Raw genomic sequence first — 18573 nt, forward strand, 5'->3', positions numbered from 1 at the left:
CTCGTTTACGTCTGTTGGAGGTGGTGTCATGCTAATTTTAAAGTTCCCCTCTGCGTTTCTGTGGTCCGGAACAAACCGCTCTGCATTTAATGTACTGTGACTGAACTAGCACCTTGTCTTCTCACCAGGAGAATATTAGCATAATTTAATTGTTGGCTAATGCCTACAGTCCTCGTTTATGATTTCCATGCAGTTGTCAGTTGAGGTGCTAATATGTTCTGCTAGTGTAAAATATGATTAAAGGATTAAATATTAAAGGACAGTGTTGAAGATATTGAGGTTCCTGGTATCTTCTGCAAAACACAGGTCAGGTTACAGCATACACAGTTTTGACAGACTCTTCCCAAGTTCCTTTTATGTAACTCATGCAACCCTTTGACCCCTGCATGAAAAGTATTCACACAGAGATGTCACATAAGCATGGTTTTAACCCTAGAATGCACAAAGGGATTCAAAATAACCTTTTTTTTTTCAATACAGTTATTTTAATTCTTTTATATTTTTGACCGGCATTTCTTACTTTTAATTCTGTGATGTTAAACCTGAATTTCCAGCATTTTCTTTTTTTTTTTGAAACTGTGATACTTTGCTAAAATGTCTTTTAATGTCACTTGTAATCAATTTTATGCTTCCTTGATGAATAAACACATTACTTTCTTTTAAAATGTATATCTTACTGACCCCAGACTTTTGAACAGCGGTATATGTCCATGTATATATAGATACAGTATATAAAGAGAGAGAGCATAGAACAGATCCTGCTGACCGAAAAGATGACGCACCTCGAGGGCTTTGAGATCAGAGGAGCATTTTCCAATTTTACTAGAACTGCCCAAATCTGTTCTCTGGCGAAGAAAAGATGTTTCAAAACTCTTCTGACTCATTCTAAGGATTTTGAGTTACTGCTGACTCACTGGTCTGTGGGAAGCAGGAATGAAGATTTCTCGCAGGAAGGAGGAGGAGGAGGAAGCGAATGAGCTATAGAGAGTCAGCTGGCTGGCGATTCTTTGAGATGTGTCGACGATGACCCCTCAGGTGCCTTCTTGTCTGTCCGAGCCTTTGAAGTCTACCACATACGGAAGACACCACTTAAACGAATCGCCTCGCGAAGCAAGTCTCCAAAGCACACAAAGACCTGTCGAGTCAATTCAGTCTCCGGCCCATGAGCCGTACGCAAAAAGACCAGTCAGTATCATTTTCCTTATCATTTGATCGATGTGCACCGCAGACCTGTCCCTGAAACAGTTTCTGCATCCAAGAGGCATCCTGTCCTCATCTGCGTCCCCTTAACCTCCCTTCTCACCCCCTCACACCCAATAAAAAAGGAAAGGTCACCACATTTGAAACAATAAAGGTGTCTGGTGTGGTAAATCTAGCCCGTGAGCAGGGTCATCAATCTCGGATAGACTCACTCTCCAGTCACAGTAGAGCGATCCAGCGAGTATAACAGGCTCTTTAAAAATACGGCAGGCCTGGTTTGGCGCCGGTCGATAACCCGGAGGCAGATTTCCGTACGTGTCTATGGGGAAAGAGACCTCTTGGCTGCCGTCTGTGCTGCCTGGTGCTTGGGATGATGGTTTAAGCTTGGTCAGTCAAGGGTTGGATGGGCGTTCGGTGTCAGAGCGCATTTTCACTGGCCTTTTTGAAAGCACACAGTGCGAACAAACATGTCGTCAGTAAGCTTGGGCAAAATTGGCTCTTTTTGCCGCCCAGTAACAATTGAGATGTATCCCATGAGACTTGATTGATATAGACAATTGTAAATGGAGTGCAGCGCGGTGTATAAATCACATTGGTTATGCTTATGTGCCTGTGTGCTTTTCGGTAAGCTGGTTTAAACACTCTCAGTCAGTGTGGTGAAAACAACAGGATTTATCTGTTTTCACAGGCTTGTTTGGATTTCTAATAGATATAGATAAGATATGCAATTTTTTTTTTGTTAACATTAACATTATCAGTCGATATTGCATGCATGTCATTTTCCCTATTTTTACATTTAGATGTCTTTTCTGTTTTATAGTATTTGAAAGTTCACTTTTAAAAACGCTAGCAAAAGTCAGAATTAATATTAATTTTTCATAATGCACATTATAATGGTGTCTTTGTGTCGGTGTATTTTTTATAATTGTCTTAAATTTTTTATTTTATTTTAATTGACTTATGAAATTTACTAATGTAATTTACAAAATAAAATTGAATTTTAATTTTTGCTATTAAATTGGTTACCTGCTGTAACATAAAAATAATTATCAGCGTACTGATATTGGTGTTAAAAATAGTAAAAGTAATTTTTGTTAATTGAAATAACACTAAAATAAAATAAAAAGATAAGGAAACAAATTATAAAGAAAACTTAAATGATAATTAGAAATGTTGCCTTGGCTGTAAGTTTGCTGACATTAAAATTACTAATACTATAACTGAAAACAGAAATAGAAATATATATAAACAAACTAATAAAAACTGGCCTAACATAAAATGACAATAACCTGAAATAAATAAATAAAAATAAAAATAAGAGAGGTAGCAGTCAGAAATAATACTGCTGGAAACACTTTAATTTGTTAATTTAAATGTATATTCAGTTTTAATATTGCCATCACATTTTTTATATGTACATTGACAACACTATTTTTAAGTACTGTATGGTATAGTGATTTCAGATCCAGACTCGTAAGATAAGGAAGTTCAAACTACCTTAAAATTTTGTACCATCTACTGAAAGAGTTTTCTCAAATCCCTGTGGTCTGATTTGTGATATAATACGCTAGCTCTATATCAAAGTGTCTTTTCTTATTTCTAAGCGCACCTAGTTGGCCCAAAAGATAGTATTGCGCATATTAAATGATTATCTGCAGCGAGGGCATAAATCCAGCTCAGTCACTGCATAGACTCACATGGCTGACAGCCTTTTATTCTGTGAAAAGTTGCTCAGAGGTGCATACAGAAGAGCTGTTTGAAACATTTAAAAGCAATGTTCACTTAAATTTGGTTGATTTATCAAACCTGTGTGACTTATTATTGTCCTTATGTTGATGGCCAAAGGAGAAGTTTAGTAGAATGTTCAAGCTGCTCTTTTTACATAGTAAAAATGAACAGAGAGGGTACTTTTTGGGCCTCAGAAATCAACGTTCTGCTGTTTGTGACCCTGTTGTCCTCTGTTGTTCATTCCTCTAGTGTCTCTGGCTTCTAGTACGGTAGGACTTGCTGGTCAGGTGGTCCACACAGAAACAACAGAGGTGACCCTCATCAGCGACTCCATCATGGGCTTTGGGATCCAGCTTCAGGGAGGAGTCTTTGCCACGGAAACCCTGTCCTCTCCTCCGCTCATCGCTTACATAGACCCCGACAGCCCAGCGGAGCGGTAAGATCTCCGAACACCATTTTTATTATTCTCCAGTACCTCACTTGACCTACAGTAGTTTAAACTCTGGGTTTTAATATTACAGATATCCCTCCTCAGATCGGAGCACTCGGCATGGCTTAATTGTTTGCATTATCAGAGATCTGTGAACTTTCCTTTGGGAATCTTGAATATTTAATCTCGAATCTAATTTTGATTATCTGAACACATCCCAAAGCCCACAGTTATTACATCACTGCACCATTCTCGCCTCTTAGAACTTGTCCTCTGCAAAGCCACAACTTCGTCCATGATATAATGCGATGATCACACATGATATATAACTGCCTGACCATGACGATCTGATTTCCAGCCTGCTTGGGCTATGATTGACTACGACGTTACGTAATAGAGCAAAGCACTTAACTTTAATTACCCGAGCAGCAGAGCCTCAGCTGTCATCCAAATGAACTTACTCGTCGACTGAGGTGGATTTACATCCCAACTTCACTGTAATTACTGACCTAAGCAACAGGGATGACTCGCTGCCAGTTGAAGTTGTAATTGCAGTGATGGACATAAACCTTCTAATGTTGGTGATTTGATAAAGACCTAGCGGAGTTGGGGAACAAGCGATGAGATGCTGCCAATGTAGCTAAATTTTTCAGTGGTGGGAAGACAGTTTCGCTTTTTTAAACAATGTAGCTTTTACTGTTGCTGTTTATTTACTTTACAGCAAACTGTGCAATCTGTTTTACTGAATTAATTTGTGATTTATTCTTCATTTTAAAGCTTCATAAAAACATTTCATAGATTCATTAGAGCTTTTTTGGAGACACATGTGGGGTTCTACATTATTTGCAGCAATATAATTTTTTTATAGTGTCAGAGTAGAGTAGAATAGAATAGAATTGAACAATATAATAAATTATGGCTTGTTACAGTAATTTACAAAATAATATATTATTCTATACTATATATTTGACTATTCATAGTATTATATATACTATATATTAGTTTTACTAGTGAATTAGGTCAGTTATATGTTTTTGGTTTATATATACAGTGGGAATCGAAAGTTTGGGCACCCCTTGCAGAATCTGTGAAAATATGAGTAATTTTCAAAAAATAAGAGAGATCATACTAAATGCATGTTATATTTTATTTAGTACTGTCCTGAGTAAGATATTGTGCATAAAAGATATTAACATTTAGTCCACAAGACAAAAAAAATGCTGAAATTATTAAAATAACCCTACTCAAAAGTTTGGGAACCCTTGGTTCTTAATACTGTGTTCTGTTACCTGATGATCCTCGACTGTCTTTCTGTTTTGTGATGGTTGTGCATGAGTCCCTTGTTTGTTCTGAACAGTTAAACTGAGCAGCGTTCTTCAGAAAAATCTTTAAGGTCCTGCAGATTCTTCAGTTTTCCAGTATCTTTGCATATTTGAACCCTTTCCAGCAGTGACTCTATGATTTTGAGATACACCTTATCACACTGAGGACATTTGAGGGACTCAAACACAACTATTTAAAAAGATTCAAACATTCACTGATGCTCCAGAAGGAAACAAGATGCATTAAGAGCTGGGGGTGAAAACTTTTGAACACAATGAAGATGGCCAAATTTGTCTTATATTGTTGAAATATAATTTTTTTCCATTTAGTTCTGCCCTTCGTAAGCAACAGAAGATACTTGTATGTTTTCCGGTACACAAATTAAGTACAATTTACCTTGATCTTCAAATTCCAAAAGTTTTCACCCCCCAGCTCTTAATGCATCTTGTTTCCTTCTGGAGCATCAGTGAATGTTTGAATCTTTTTAAATAGTTGTGTTTGAGTCCCTCAAATGTCCTCAGTGTTATAAGGTGCATCTCAAAATCATAAAGTCACTGCTGGAAAGGGTTCAAATATGCAAAGATACTGGAAAACTGAAGAATCTGCAGGACCTTAAAGATTTCTCTGAAGAACGCTGCTCAGTTTAACTGTTCAGAACAAACAAGGGACTCATGCACAACCATCACAAAACAGAAAGACAGTCGAGGATCATCAGGTGACCACACAGAGTATTAAGAACCAAGGGTTCCCAAACTTTTGAGTGGGGTTATTTTAATAATTTCAGCATTTTTTTGTCTTGTGGAATAAATGTTAAAATATTTTATGTACAATATCTTACTCAGGACAGTACTAAATAAAAAATAACATGCATTTAGTATGATCTCTCTTATTTTTTGAAAATTACTCATATTTTCACAGATTCTGCGAGGGGTGCCCAAACTTTCGATCCCCACTGTATATATCATCAAATACCATTGGTATATAATCATCAATGAAACTTAGCAGTGAAACTAAAAGCAATATTGGAGTTGGATAAAGAGTTTTCGTTCCCTCTGCTATTAAAAAGTGCTTTTACTCTGACCTTGAGCTAAGAGGACATTTGTATTTTTGGCTAAAGTGTCACATCCACTCACTAATGTCTAATAAATGGTGCCAGCTGGCATAATATAAGTGGTTGGCTGGTCAGTGCGAGATATTTCCTGGGTCCCACCACCTCTTTTTGTCTCCCTCTATGCCAGTCCATTATTTTTACTCTATTCATTCAGCACAGCTAATCTGTTGGCCAGTGTAAGAGGAATGGTGTGCTAAATCTGCTCTCTGTGCACAGGTGCGGCATCCTGCAGATCGGTGACCGCATCCTTTCAATAAACGGCATCCCCACTGAGGACAGCACGCTGGAGGAGACCAATCAGCTGCTGAGGGACTCCAGCATCACCAGCAAAGTCACACTAGAGATTGAGTTTGACGTAGCAGGTGGGGACACGTACCGATTCATCAATTCCAAACCTGTTTAGTGATGAAAGATCCATCTGGCCACATCCCGCATTTGTCCTAGAGTTTTTCTTTTTTCTTTTAAAAGTTATGCCATAATTCTGAAAGCCCAACCATCTGGAATGTGTGTGATGCATAGAAATGATTAGTGCAGCAAGATACATGCCCGCGATTTAATAGGTACTATTTCCGGATGGACATCGGCATGAAAATACTCTTTATTTACTTTCATCTAAAAAAATCCACTACACATTCTCTCATTTTTCCATCTCGTGCTGGGCTTTGGCAGCGTAATCACAGTTTGGGCCGCGTGGAACGTCTGTAGTCCTTGAGACATGCTGTAATTAGCTTGTCATCCTAGTGTTTTGTTTTGTTTAATTTGGTTTGATATTTAATTAGTTTCTTTTATTTCGCTTATCAAGAATCTTTTAAACTGTGTTTCTGACGACTTCAAGGGTAGTCACAGCCTCCCGGCACTAGCACACAGACCGCCTCCTGTCCATTAACCAAAGAAAAAAAATCATAATAATGTTTGTCATAAATACTGTTCTTTTTTGCACTTTCTATTTATTAGCTATTCTTGAGCACCAAATCAGCATAATACAATGATTTCTGAAGGATCATTTGAAATTAAATGCTTGAGTAATGATGCTGAAAATTCAGCTTTGCCATTACAGGAAATAATTGCATTTTAGTAGATATTCAATTAGAAAAACATTATTTTGAAATGTAATAATATTTCACAGTTTTACAGTTTATTACTGAATCTTTGTTGTTGAGCATGAGACTTCTTTTAAAAACATTAAAAACTTTAACAGCCTCTAATTTTATGTAACACACTAGTAAATTAAATTTAGGAACTTACTGTATATTTGTCATATTTTTGGCATGACATGAACGTACCATTATTGCAAAACCCACTTGCTTACATTCTGTGACACAGTCTGAAAACTGAATGTCAGTTTTCTGTGCAATCCAATAAAATGTAAATGATTTATCACATTTGCTTTTGTAAGGAAGCGCTGGAAGGAGAACAGCTTTACCATGTTTTTGCTTGTACAATATTCTTTATCGCTCAGACCAAGTGGTTGTTTTAAAAGACACTTTTGTTGATTTGGATGAAATGAGTTGGCTTGAATTACTGCATGATCATTTCAAGAGCAGAGGTCGTTATGTGAAATCTGTGCCCTGGAGAGCAGTGCGTTTTCTTTCTTTGAGCACTCTGACACTGTCATTCTTTTTGATTCTGATTTTATGGAGATTTTCTTTTCCTCCCCTCTATCCCAGACTGAGCTTTCTGGGCTTCTGTCAGAAAGATTGTCTACATCTCTGCCTGAAAGAAAGACTGAATTTTAAACACCTGTCACTTTAAAGAGATGGTTCACCCCCAAAAAAAGAATGTTCTGGTGCCATTTACTCTGCTTGCTTTCTTGCATGTGAACACAAAGCAGATAAAAGCTACTCTTTTCCATGTCATGAAAACCACGATGGTCCTCACATGTTCACTGAATTGAAAAAACAGCTTGGAAATTCTACTAAACCTTTCATTTAGTAGAATCTTCTTTTTGTATTTCTGTCCTTGTCTAATCCAGAATCGGTTATCCCGAGCAGTGGAACCTTCCATGTGAAGCTACCAAAGAAGCCAGGTGTGGAGCTGGGCATCACCATCAGCTGTACGTATTCTTCTCTCAGTAGTCTTATGCATATTAATAAGGCTGTCTTTGCTTGAGCTCCTTGACCTTCAGTCCAGGTGTGAATTGTATTTAATGGTGCATGTTAAGGCAAGAAAAACCTTGAATGAATTTGCTGTGGATACAAGGATCTGCCAAAAGTACGAATGTAAAAAAGAAAGAAATGATGTAGCTGTTGCTTATTATGGTACTGGAAAAATGTTCTCACTCAAAGAGTTTTTGCTTGTTTATTAAATTTTTGAAGTTCTGCATGAAAAGAAGTGCCTAATTATACATTATCTCTCATTTATTGCAAGTGTAGATTTAATTGCTAGGCACAGACTGTAGGTCACAGTGGCTGCATACAGAACTGAAGGCAGTTTTAGTGTTTTGCTTTGTGTGGTGTGGTTTGTATATGAAGGTCTCCCAGGGCACCGCAACCTCACATCTAATGATCTATAATGCATTCCAGTGAGCTTTAGGGATTACCAAAAAAATCTAAATGTGACTAAAGAGCTCATAGGAAAAGACATAAATGAAGTTTGCTATAATCACTTCTTTTAATCACTATATCAAATTCCCTTTGTGTTTTTTCAAACATTTGCTGTGCACACATTAGGGCTGTCACTTTTTATTCGATATTCGAATATGCATTCGAACATGATGTGAAATATCCGTAATCTAACTATAAATAAAGTATCCGGTTTTTGAAATTCCATGTATAGCGCATTTTTTAACAGCTTATGATTAGACCGTTTGTTTTTTATTTTATTCTTTGCCATCTTATCCAATAGAGGGCACTCTAGACGTATTGTAGCGTAGGCCCATGACCAAATCAAGCGAATAATAGCTAACAGTGTGTTCTCCACCACAGGGAACACTGTAAATAAAAAGAGAGCCACACTTAATCTAGATCAAGTTGATATTCGTAGATATTCAAATATATTTGAATACATTGCATGATATTCGATATCCGTTAGAATTAGATTTTTCTCAAAAGTGACAGCCCTAGCACACATAGGATTGTGGGATATTATAGGCTTCAAATGTCTATTAGTGTTATGTACTATTATAATTTTTATTGATATTTTGAGTTTTTGTTTCAAATTTATTTTTCAGTAATTTTTTTAAGTAAAATAATTGAATATTTGTAGTTTGTTTTATTTCAGTTAGTAATTTTACTACTTCATCTTAAACCTATTGAGGTTAAAGCAACATTTCAAAATATTTCAGCATTTTTTTCAATTAACAAAGATGTTGTTGTAGTTGTAATTATTGATAACAACACTGGTTTCTACCTTTGCGAACTGCCTGAGAAGCAAACTGAATTTGAAATCTTTTGGCGGGGCATTCAGATGCAGCCAGTGTCTGGCTTTTTGGAGAAAGATGTATTTTGGGGATTTAAGGCATTGAACTTGGGATCCCGCTTTTCAACCACAGATCGGTTTTACATATCGTTTTACCCTTTAAACTTTATCATTTTTATCTCCTCTGTACTCTACACCACTTACCAACCATCATCATTCCCTTCTTCCTCCGGAGATACCGTGTCTAATCTCCTATTGTGTCATTCGTTTACGATCACCTGACTCTTTGGAAAGGTAGTTATAGACGGATCTTTCTGTAAATTCAGGCTGTTTTCTGGCTGCAGTCAGGGGCTCTGCAGAGCTCGCTTCGTATACCCCACGCTCCAAACACTCAAAGCCTTTGCCAGCTGCTTCATCAATGCCCGCCCGCATTGTCAAGCCAGAATGATTCATCACCTCATCCCAGCTCGGTTTTGTGACATTGACTGCTTTCCCCATTACAGCATTATGATACGAACTTGCTGTTATTAGCCAGTAAGCGTCTTCGTGAAGCACATTGGTGGACCCCCATGCAACAACGCAGCAGTAATTGCTTCTCTCTGAAGCTAAGAAGTTGTTTACATCCAAAGCAATTTTCCCATCATCCTCCACACTTTCTAAATGAAAGTATATTATCATCTTGCTGGTCATGTACAAAGTCCCGCATTTGTTACTAATTTGATGGGGCAAATTCTCCCAGGATTGGCTATGTAGATATGCACAGTCCAAAGATAATAGCAGACGCTTCCCAGTAAAACTTCTGTGTGGGTTTTACAGCTGTCTAAACTTCCTTAATGAACCAGACAAACTATTGTGCCCGTGCTTTTCAGATCATTAAAAATGCCCTCAGCTGTTGGTTCCCCTTCCACTGCATCTTCTAAAAAACACCATGATATCAATAAACATAAAAGGTCAACTGAAAAAGATTTTTTTTTTATTTACTCACCTTGTTGTTCCAAAATGGTGTTTATTTCATCTATGCAAGATGAAAAGAGAAATTATGTAGAATAGTTCGATGGCTCCTTTAAAGGTGCCATATGCAAAAAAATTAGGTAAAAATATCCATAACATGACCTACACGCATCAAAAGAATGAGAAGAAATAAGGGCGATGATGTCATTAAAAAAATGTCAAGTTATAGTGCTGCAGATATATCAACCTTAATTAGCATTAGCATTACTAGCCCCGGCCCGACAGGTGTCGTAATACCAGTTTCGGCCGTGGGACGCGGTATGCGGGCAACATAACCACCAGCCAACCTGCAATACACGAATAACTCGCACGGCTTGTGGGCGTACCTGAACCTGATGTCAATCATGTGGAAAGTACAGCCCAGTACTTCATTTCAGTTCAGGGAAGAGAGAGAAAGGATGTCTCAAGCCCTTGGCAAGAGACCACCACCCACTACAGGGAAACAACCGCGCTCGGAATCACAAATCAAATCCGATAAGAAAAGGAGCCGAACCAGAGTAAACATCGGCACTGCTTTTAATCGCTGGAGACAACTGATGGACCTGAAAGAAATGAGGTTCGACTCCGAACTTGCAACATTTCTTTTGGATTGGTAAGTTAGATGCTGTTAGTATTTCGCTAGAAGTTTGTTTTATATGTTTGTGTATTTGTTCTCGGGAAGTTATAACATAGAAATGTATCGAAGGCTGTTCGATAAACATGCTAATGTTAGTGATGGCTAACCGTTGCTGCGTTTGATAATTAGCTAGCTATAACTTAACGTTACCCATTTTATTATATAGGGCTGTGCATGTCTTTACTCATGTACATCTCATCAGTAAAGACGCTCCTGTAATTAGAAGTGTATCTCCAGCAAGTGTGTTCAGATCAGGGTTGCCAGGTTTTCACAACAAATCCTGCCCAGTTGCTTCTCAAAACTAGCAATCCCACTTCCAGAAGGTTCCCCGATAAAACATTGCTTCCCGGGGTTAAAATATACGTTTTTTAGCAGGGTTGCCTTGGTATAATTCGCAATTTAGGGGCTAAATATCACGTTATTTGTATTGGGGTCGCTGTGACCAGCGGACATTAAAAAAACAACCACCACAGACTTGGCGACACTGGTTGACATTTACTACAAAGAGCCGTAATTCACTGACAATCTACACAAAATCGATGTTAAAATCGCAGGCGATTCTTTGTCGATTTTGAAAGGGATTTTGTGTTAGTTGTCGGTAGACTACGGCTCTGTGTAGTAACTGCCGCTCCACCTGAACCAGTGTTGCCAAGTCTGCGGTTGTTTTTCATGTCTGCGGTTTGAAGCAATACCAATAACGTGATATTTAGCCCCTAAAATGCTAATTTTACCAGGGAAACCCTTCCCAAAAATTTATATTTTAACCCCGGGAAGCAATTTTTATCGGGGAACCTCCCGGAAACGCAATTGGGCTAGTTTTGGACTAGTTTTAAGAAGCAACTGGGCAGGATTTGTTGTGAAAACCTGGCAACCCTGATCTGAACGCACATGCTGGAGATATACTTCTAATTACAGGAGCGTCTTTACTGATGAGAGGTGCATGAAAATTGCACTCGATTTTTTGCACAGCCCTATTATTATATCATAACTAACCTGCTCTGTCTAGTCTGTTGGTCTCCGTGTCCTCTTTGCTTCGTGGTTTTTCTGTGCATGAAACATTTATGTGTGGCGTGAAAGCGTGTGAAAAAAGTCAATTGCGTGTGTCTCACGGTGAATGCTTGAGAGTTGGCACATTAGTTCCCAAGCAGAATAAAGGACAGGTTGATTATTGCTGTTTAGCGTTTGTATTAATCCTATGATGTGTCCCTGTTTGCGTACAGGGACATAAAAAATAAATTAAAAGTGATACGTGGACCAAGGTGTCTGAGATTGTTCATTTTAAGTAAAGGATCCTAATATTTTGTCCACAACAATATTTAATGAGGTTAACTTATAACTCCTTGTGGTTAGGCTGCACGAGATCAACAAGCTTGTTTACTTTGCGGCCGCTTTAAATACAAAATAAGCATTCGATCTACGTTAGAGCATCTGAGCGCTCACAAATCTTTCTGCAGCGTCGTGAGCAGAGCGGCAAGAGCGATTTTTGACGCTCTAGACGCCGGCGGTGTGAACGCACAGTTAGGCTTCGGCTATGGCTGTAGTGTTGTTGTGAAGGTAGGGGCGGAGCATAGAGACTATGCCGTTTCTCGTTTGTTACTCTAGAGTAGACCAATTCACTTTATTGAGGCATACTGCCCCCATCTGGTATGGAATGTGGCGTATGACTTGATTTTTTTTGCCAAACATTACAGATGGCACCTTTAACATGCAATTACAGTGAATGGTGAGTAGAGCTTTCTAGATTTAAAAAATTGCCATTTAAGTATAATATATGGTCTATATAACTCTGTATTACATAGAAACTGTATAATAGCTTTGTGTGAGGAAATTCAAGATCTTATTCAGTGACACCACCTTCTCAAAATTTAGTCCGTGAGTTGACCTCAAGAATCAGATCAATCCAGTTTATGAACAAATGAGTCAGGGGGGTGTAGTGAACTGGGTAATGAATCAAAATTTTCATTAAGATTCATAAAACTTAAAAATGTATAAAATGAATTAGTGAAGAATCATCAGATTTGAACTTTTTGGTCTGTTCTTCACAAAATATTGAAATGTCTGCAGAGAACTTAAAATAGTTTTTTGGTGTTTTTGAATCCTCTTTGAAGCTAGTCATCTTCATTCATAGTTATTAAATGGAAAAGAGCTGCATGAACATTCATAAAAATATCTTCATTTGTATTTTACAGAAGAAAGAGAGTCATAAGGGTTTGGAATTATTTAAAAATAAATAAATTATGAAATTATTGTAATTATTGACTGAATTATCCCTTTAAGATTCAGAGACCATGGAGTTTGCACTCTTGTTTTTTTACTGAGTACTGGAGTAAATCCCATTCAATTAAAGCACTATTACTACTAGTGTGTGTGTGTGTGTGTGTGTGTATTTCTCTCTCTCTCTCTCTCTCTCTCTCTCTCTCTCTCTCTCTCTCTCTCTCTCTCTCTCTATATATATATATATATATATATATATATATATATATATATATATATATATATATATGAGGCACAGAAATTCTGCTCAGCCACTTGGCTCAGGGCCAGCAGGATGTCTGAGAAAGTCAACCTTTATGGCTCGGAATGAGAGAGAAAAAGAGACATACAGTAGGCTGTCCTATTCACGTGTCAGTTTATGTATATGGGCTTTTCTGAGCTCTGGTGGCCTTTCAGAGCAGTTTGATGGCTTTCTGCTTTGTGCCTCTGCAGGGCCCATATTTCACAGGTACTAATAAAGCCATAGTGGGACACATTTATAGATGTCTTGTTTACTTCTCCTTAATTTTAACTTGTCTTATCCTCCTGGTGGCATCCTGTTTGCTGGACTGGAACATGAAAATGAAAAAGATTTGTTTTCAGTCTGATTTTTACTAATTTTCATGATGTTCCATGCAAGTCACTTCATGAATGATGAAAAACAAGCTACAGAAAATAGATTTTAATGCCATATTTGGATGTTTGGGTTACAGATTTGGCCTTAATAAACCAATAAAATAGAATTTTAGAGCCCAGAAAAGCAAGGTTTATTCTTAAGAAGATCACAATGGCCAGCATGCACATAGCAAGTGTTTAGTTCATGCAGTTGTTCACGTTTGACCCTTAGCTTGTGTCAAGATTGGCATTCACCTGGTCAGACCAACATGAGCAGGCAAAGTGCAGAGACTGAATGAGCCATGCTATTTATCATGGTTAGGCCAAATAGCAGTGCAAGCAAAAGGGGGAAACTATGACAAATCTGCTACCAGCGGCAACCACAGTGCCACTCGGAAGCAGACAAAATATGGCTGTGCTCTTCCGTTCTGAATGTCATAATGTAGCTTGTCAGACAAATAAGAATCATCTTGTTGCTTGATTTCCAAAACATACTATCAAGTTGTTTATGCAAGTCACCCCCCCTCCTTTTTTTTTTTTTTTTTTTTTTTTTTTGCTCTGGATGCTTCTGTAAAATTCATCAGAGCTTCAGCCGAGTTGAAAGGCTGTGCTTTGATGTGCTCCATCTGAAGGTGACATTACTGTAATGCAGCATATGCTGAGGTGCCTTTAAGGTCAGCGGACATGCGCTCTCTTTGAGCTGAGCAGAAAACATGATTATTTTTATGGTTCAAGAACTCACTAACATTTGAAGATTGAATTGTCAGATGCATCTCAGCACCAGGTGTTGCCGACACTGACAATTTGCTCTCGGATAGCTTGTTCAAACTTAGCTTGCTCTGATTGACATCCTTAAAGCAATTTCTTTCCTCTATAAGAGTGCTGTAGTCTGTACTATCAAGATTGAATCTTTGACCCTCCTCCATTGAGTCATCCTGTACTTCAATTTCTCTCTCAACAGACAAACCATTCTGACATGCTTTTTAATTTGAAAGTGGAAATTAAGGGTGTACTCTCACTAGGCACGGTTGCCTTGAACCGAGCGCGAGCATGATTATCCCTCCTCCCCATTCCCCCTCTGGCCTGCACTCACACTTACATCATGTATGAGATAATACAGAAAACCACTTTTGCTAATTATCTGCTGAACAATAAATAATAATTTATCATTTATGCTGTGCATAGATTTTCACTTGTATGTAGCCTAGGCCTATCAGAAAATTATGACGGAGACAGCTGAGTTTAATTAATTAATTTGCAGCTTTACGAGAGCTTTACTCGCAAACTACATTTCCTGCACATCAATAAGGTAAGAACCAGAGCCATTATAAAGCTAAATATACTTGACTGAATTAAGTTTATTGAAAGTGTAGTGTAGTACTAGTAATAAAGTTTGTTTGCGGTCGTAATGATGACAGTAGCGATCACAAAATAGTATCTGTTCCGTGCTCCGGCATGGTTAGTGCTCATCAGTGATGTGAGGGTCAATGTATAAACAACCCGCACCCGACCGACGTTTTCAACTAACCCGCCCGCAACTCGGACTGCAAAAAAAGTAAAAGAAACTATTGTACCCCAACCGCTTCCTGACCCGCATTTTTTTTACAAGTAGTAAATGTGTCGCCCCTTTATATTAATTTAATTACTTAGACTATAGCCTACAGCATAATAACCATTACGACTGCACACATAAGGCTTGCCACAAAGAACCGGTTAATGATTATGAATGTTTAAATTGGCAAGGACTCATTTAATTGTTTAGTAATAAACTGGTGTTTTCTGTGTCGCTGCTAAGATGAAGCTGACGATGCGGACTCGCAATGAACGCCAGAGAGAAATGCACATTTCATATGGATTACATTTTCAGAGAGTAGCCTATTTATTTTGGTTTTAATATTTTCGTTTAAAAGTAGACATTTCAAGCGTTCTGAAATATATTGCCTATATTTCTTTTTAAACCCACCGACTAAAAGATTAAGACACTACCTGTCCCAAAATATCACCCAGAGTTTCTACAGCTGTTTTCTTAGCCATTTCAGAATCTGGAAAAATGACTGGGGCTAACTTGCTACTGCAGTAGAGCGATATGAATGTGTGTAATGTACGGAATGATAAATGCTCATCACTTCTGCTGCCCAAACTTCGTCAGCCTGTGGGTCATTTGGTTTATTGTAAAACGATTGCACTGATTTGCATGTTTCTTGATGATGGGCTTTTTTCTGTGGTACTCACATGCACCATGTCGCTTCACGTCGTTTTCTCCACCAAGTCCACTTAACCAGAGGTGTAGTGGTAAAAAAGAGGTGGGTAAAGTATAAATTCTGGGTGACCACATCGTGGTCACGGTAATGACATGTGTATCCTGATGACATCGCTATAGGCTATCATTTGATATTACTGCCAAGGGTATCACTGGTTATTCCCTCATTTAAGGTCACACAATCACTATTCAATTCATACATGAATCTAAGTTCTTGTTAAAGATACTCAAGAAGGAATAATAAGGTTGAAATCTATAAAGTTTACTAAATGACAAAACAGAGGGGTTCCAATGCAATGCATTGACAGGCGGCAGTGGCTCAGTGGTTCATGTAGGTTGTCTACAAACTGGAAGGTTGTTGGTTCAATCCCCGGCTCCACCTGACCAAATGTCGAGGTGTCCTTGAGCAAGACACCTAACCCCAGCTGCTCCCGACAAGCTGGATGGCGCCTTGAATGGCAGACACAGCAGTTGGTGTGTGAGTCGCAAATTGTAAAGCGCTTTGGATGGCCATGTGGTCTGTTGAAAGCGCTATATAAATGCAGTTCATTTACCATTACTTGTACGCAATGATTAGGGATTTGGGATTATTTTCATAGTCGATTATTTTAGTTGAATATTTTCTCAATTAATCGGTTAGTTGTTTGGTCTATAATATGTCAGGAAAATGTGGATCAGTGTTTCCCCAAAAGCCCAGGAATGGTCCTCAAATGTCTCGTTTTGTCCACAACTCAAAGATATTGACTATAACAGAGGAAGACACTAGAACATATTCACATTTAACAAGCTGGAATCAAATATTTTTTTTTTACTTTTGTCTTTCATATATTTTATCAATGACACAGACTGCAATGACACAGACAGCTTCATTGCAGAAGGACATCCTTTTGGTCACGTGGTTCACGTGAGATGATTGACAGCTTTACAAACTAATGATATTGCACTGATGTCATAGCCGACGCAAATCAATAAGAGGAGAGTAATCGTTAGCTCTGTTAGCTGTTTTAGTTTTTCAGATCGCACAAATCAGTGTAAAATGAATAGAAATGTTATCCTGTATGACGAAATATTTTACAAACATGTCATAAAATTATTATCTCTTCAAATGTGCGCACCATTGGACTATAGCCCTGGCGGATCGTGGATATTGTATGTATACGAACACAAATAAACCGGAGATGAGATGAATGGCTGCTGTATGAGTGATGATTTCTATTCAAAATAACGAACGTTATTGTTATTATTATTATTATTATTATTATTATTATTAATTGCCTGATATCCATTTTTGAATCTTGATGCAGTCTGTTGCGTGTCGTTCATTTTGAATGAATCTTTAATATGACTCAGGACTACCGAGTTGTCTCAGAGAGTGATTCGTTCATTTTGTGTTGACTGCACATGCGGATTACACAACATATGGGTTCTGAATCGACAGGTGAGGTCCGAGTCTTTTATTCTTCCTGTCAGTCCCATAGAGACGGGAAGAGAAAAGATTAGTTCATTTTGCTGAACGAGACTCAAAGATCCGAGTCAGTAAAATGAACCGAACGCTACTGGCAACACCGCAAGCAATTGGTCAACACTGACAAGTTGCAGCGCGATATGAAAGACTTCATCTTTAACAACAAACAACCTATGAAACTAATAATGAACAATATGAAACTAAAACAACATGAGCTTAATTTAAAATGTCATAGGAACTGTAGGCTATTTAGAGGTGGATAAACTAAATTTACATCCCTGCACTTAACCAAGGGTAGGCTATGTGGCGGTCCATTCGCTATTAAAAGTGCATCTTCTCTTTTTCGTGACCACACTGGCCATGGCGCTCTCCAATTTGAGATTGTTGAGAAGGCGTTCGTGCACCAGTCAACAGTTTGATTGACGTATGACTCAGCCTATCGACTAACGCTTTTATTGCTCTCCTCTAAACTATTGGACATAAGTTAACAGTACGCCTATGGACGTATCCATGTATTTATTATGCAGGGTCGAATGAAAAAGCGGGACAGATGCTCAATTTGAATGAGGCGAGACAAAGGGTAAATTTGCTGTACAGTACTACAAAGCGGGACAGGTGGTCACTCTATTCGCGCCAGTTATTCAGCCAATAAAGTCTAGGCCTATGTATTTAAAAATTGTGTCTAGTACTATATAAATTACAAAGGTATTTCAAACGACCCGACCGACCGCGACCCAAATATCATTAAAAATATTTTTGGATGACTCGTAACCGCAGGTAACCATGGGTGACCGCAGGCACCCGCTCATTTCGGATCAACCCGTGCATCACTGTTGCTCATACTGAATGTGTACCGAGCCTGAGCCCGAGCCCAACCAAACTGTGCCCTGGCCCACCTCTTCCAAATGGAAGAGCGTGGCACAGAGTGCTCACACTAGTCAGACGACCCAGGCTTTGGGGGTCAAACACGCTTGGGCATAGTTCAAAATGCCTAGTGTGAGTACACCCAAAGTAGCTCTGATTTGAGTCTTTCAGGTCACATTAGCTAAATTAAGAAGGCATTAGAAATGGTTTTCCCCACCATATTATATATATAGTGCCACTTCATATTTCTAAATATGCATATATAATATGCATATATAAATATGCATTTGTATTATAAATATTCAATTATATCATTGTGATTGCACATTTCAAATGCATT

The 18573-nt window shown here is 38.2% G+C and overlaps 1 protein-coding gene across 9 annotated transcripts in view; it reads left to right on the forward strand.

The window, feature by feature from the left end:
• LOC113060508 (glutamate receptor-interacting protein 1-like) overlaps positions 1-18573 on the forward strand; it is a 244521-nt gene that overhangs the window by 201341 nt on the left and 24607 nt on the right. For all 9 annotated transcript variants that reach the window (XM_026229508.1, XM_026229472.1, XM_026229490.1 and 6 more), the window contains exons 12-14: positions 3178-3364; positions 6009-6154; positions 7765-7845. In XM_026229508.1, the coding sequence (XP_026085293.1) occupies positions 3178-3364; positions 6009-6154; positions 7765-7845 (414 nt within the window). The remainder of the gene's footprint in view (positions 1-3177; positions 3365-6008; positions 6155-7764; positions 7846-18573) is intronic.

Source organism: Carassius auratus, chromosome 4 (genome assembly GCF_003368295.1).
Source record: "Carassius auratus strain Wakin chromosome 4, ASM336829v1, whole genome shotgun sequence".
Taxonomy (NCBI): domain Eukaryota; kingdom Metazoa; phylum Chordata; class Actinopteri; order Cypriniformes; family Cyprinidae; genus Carassius; species Carassius auratus.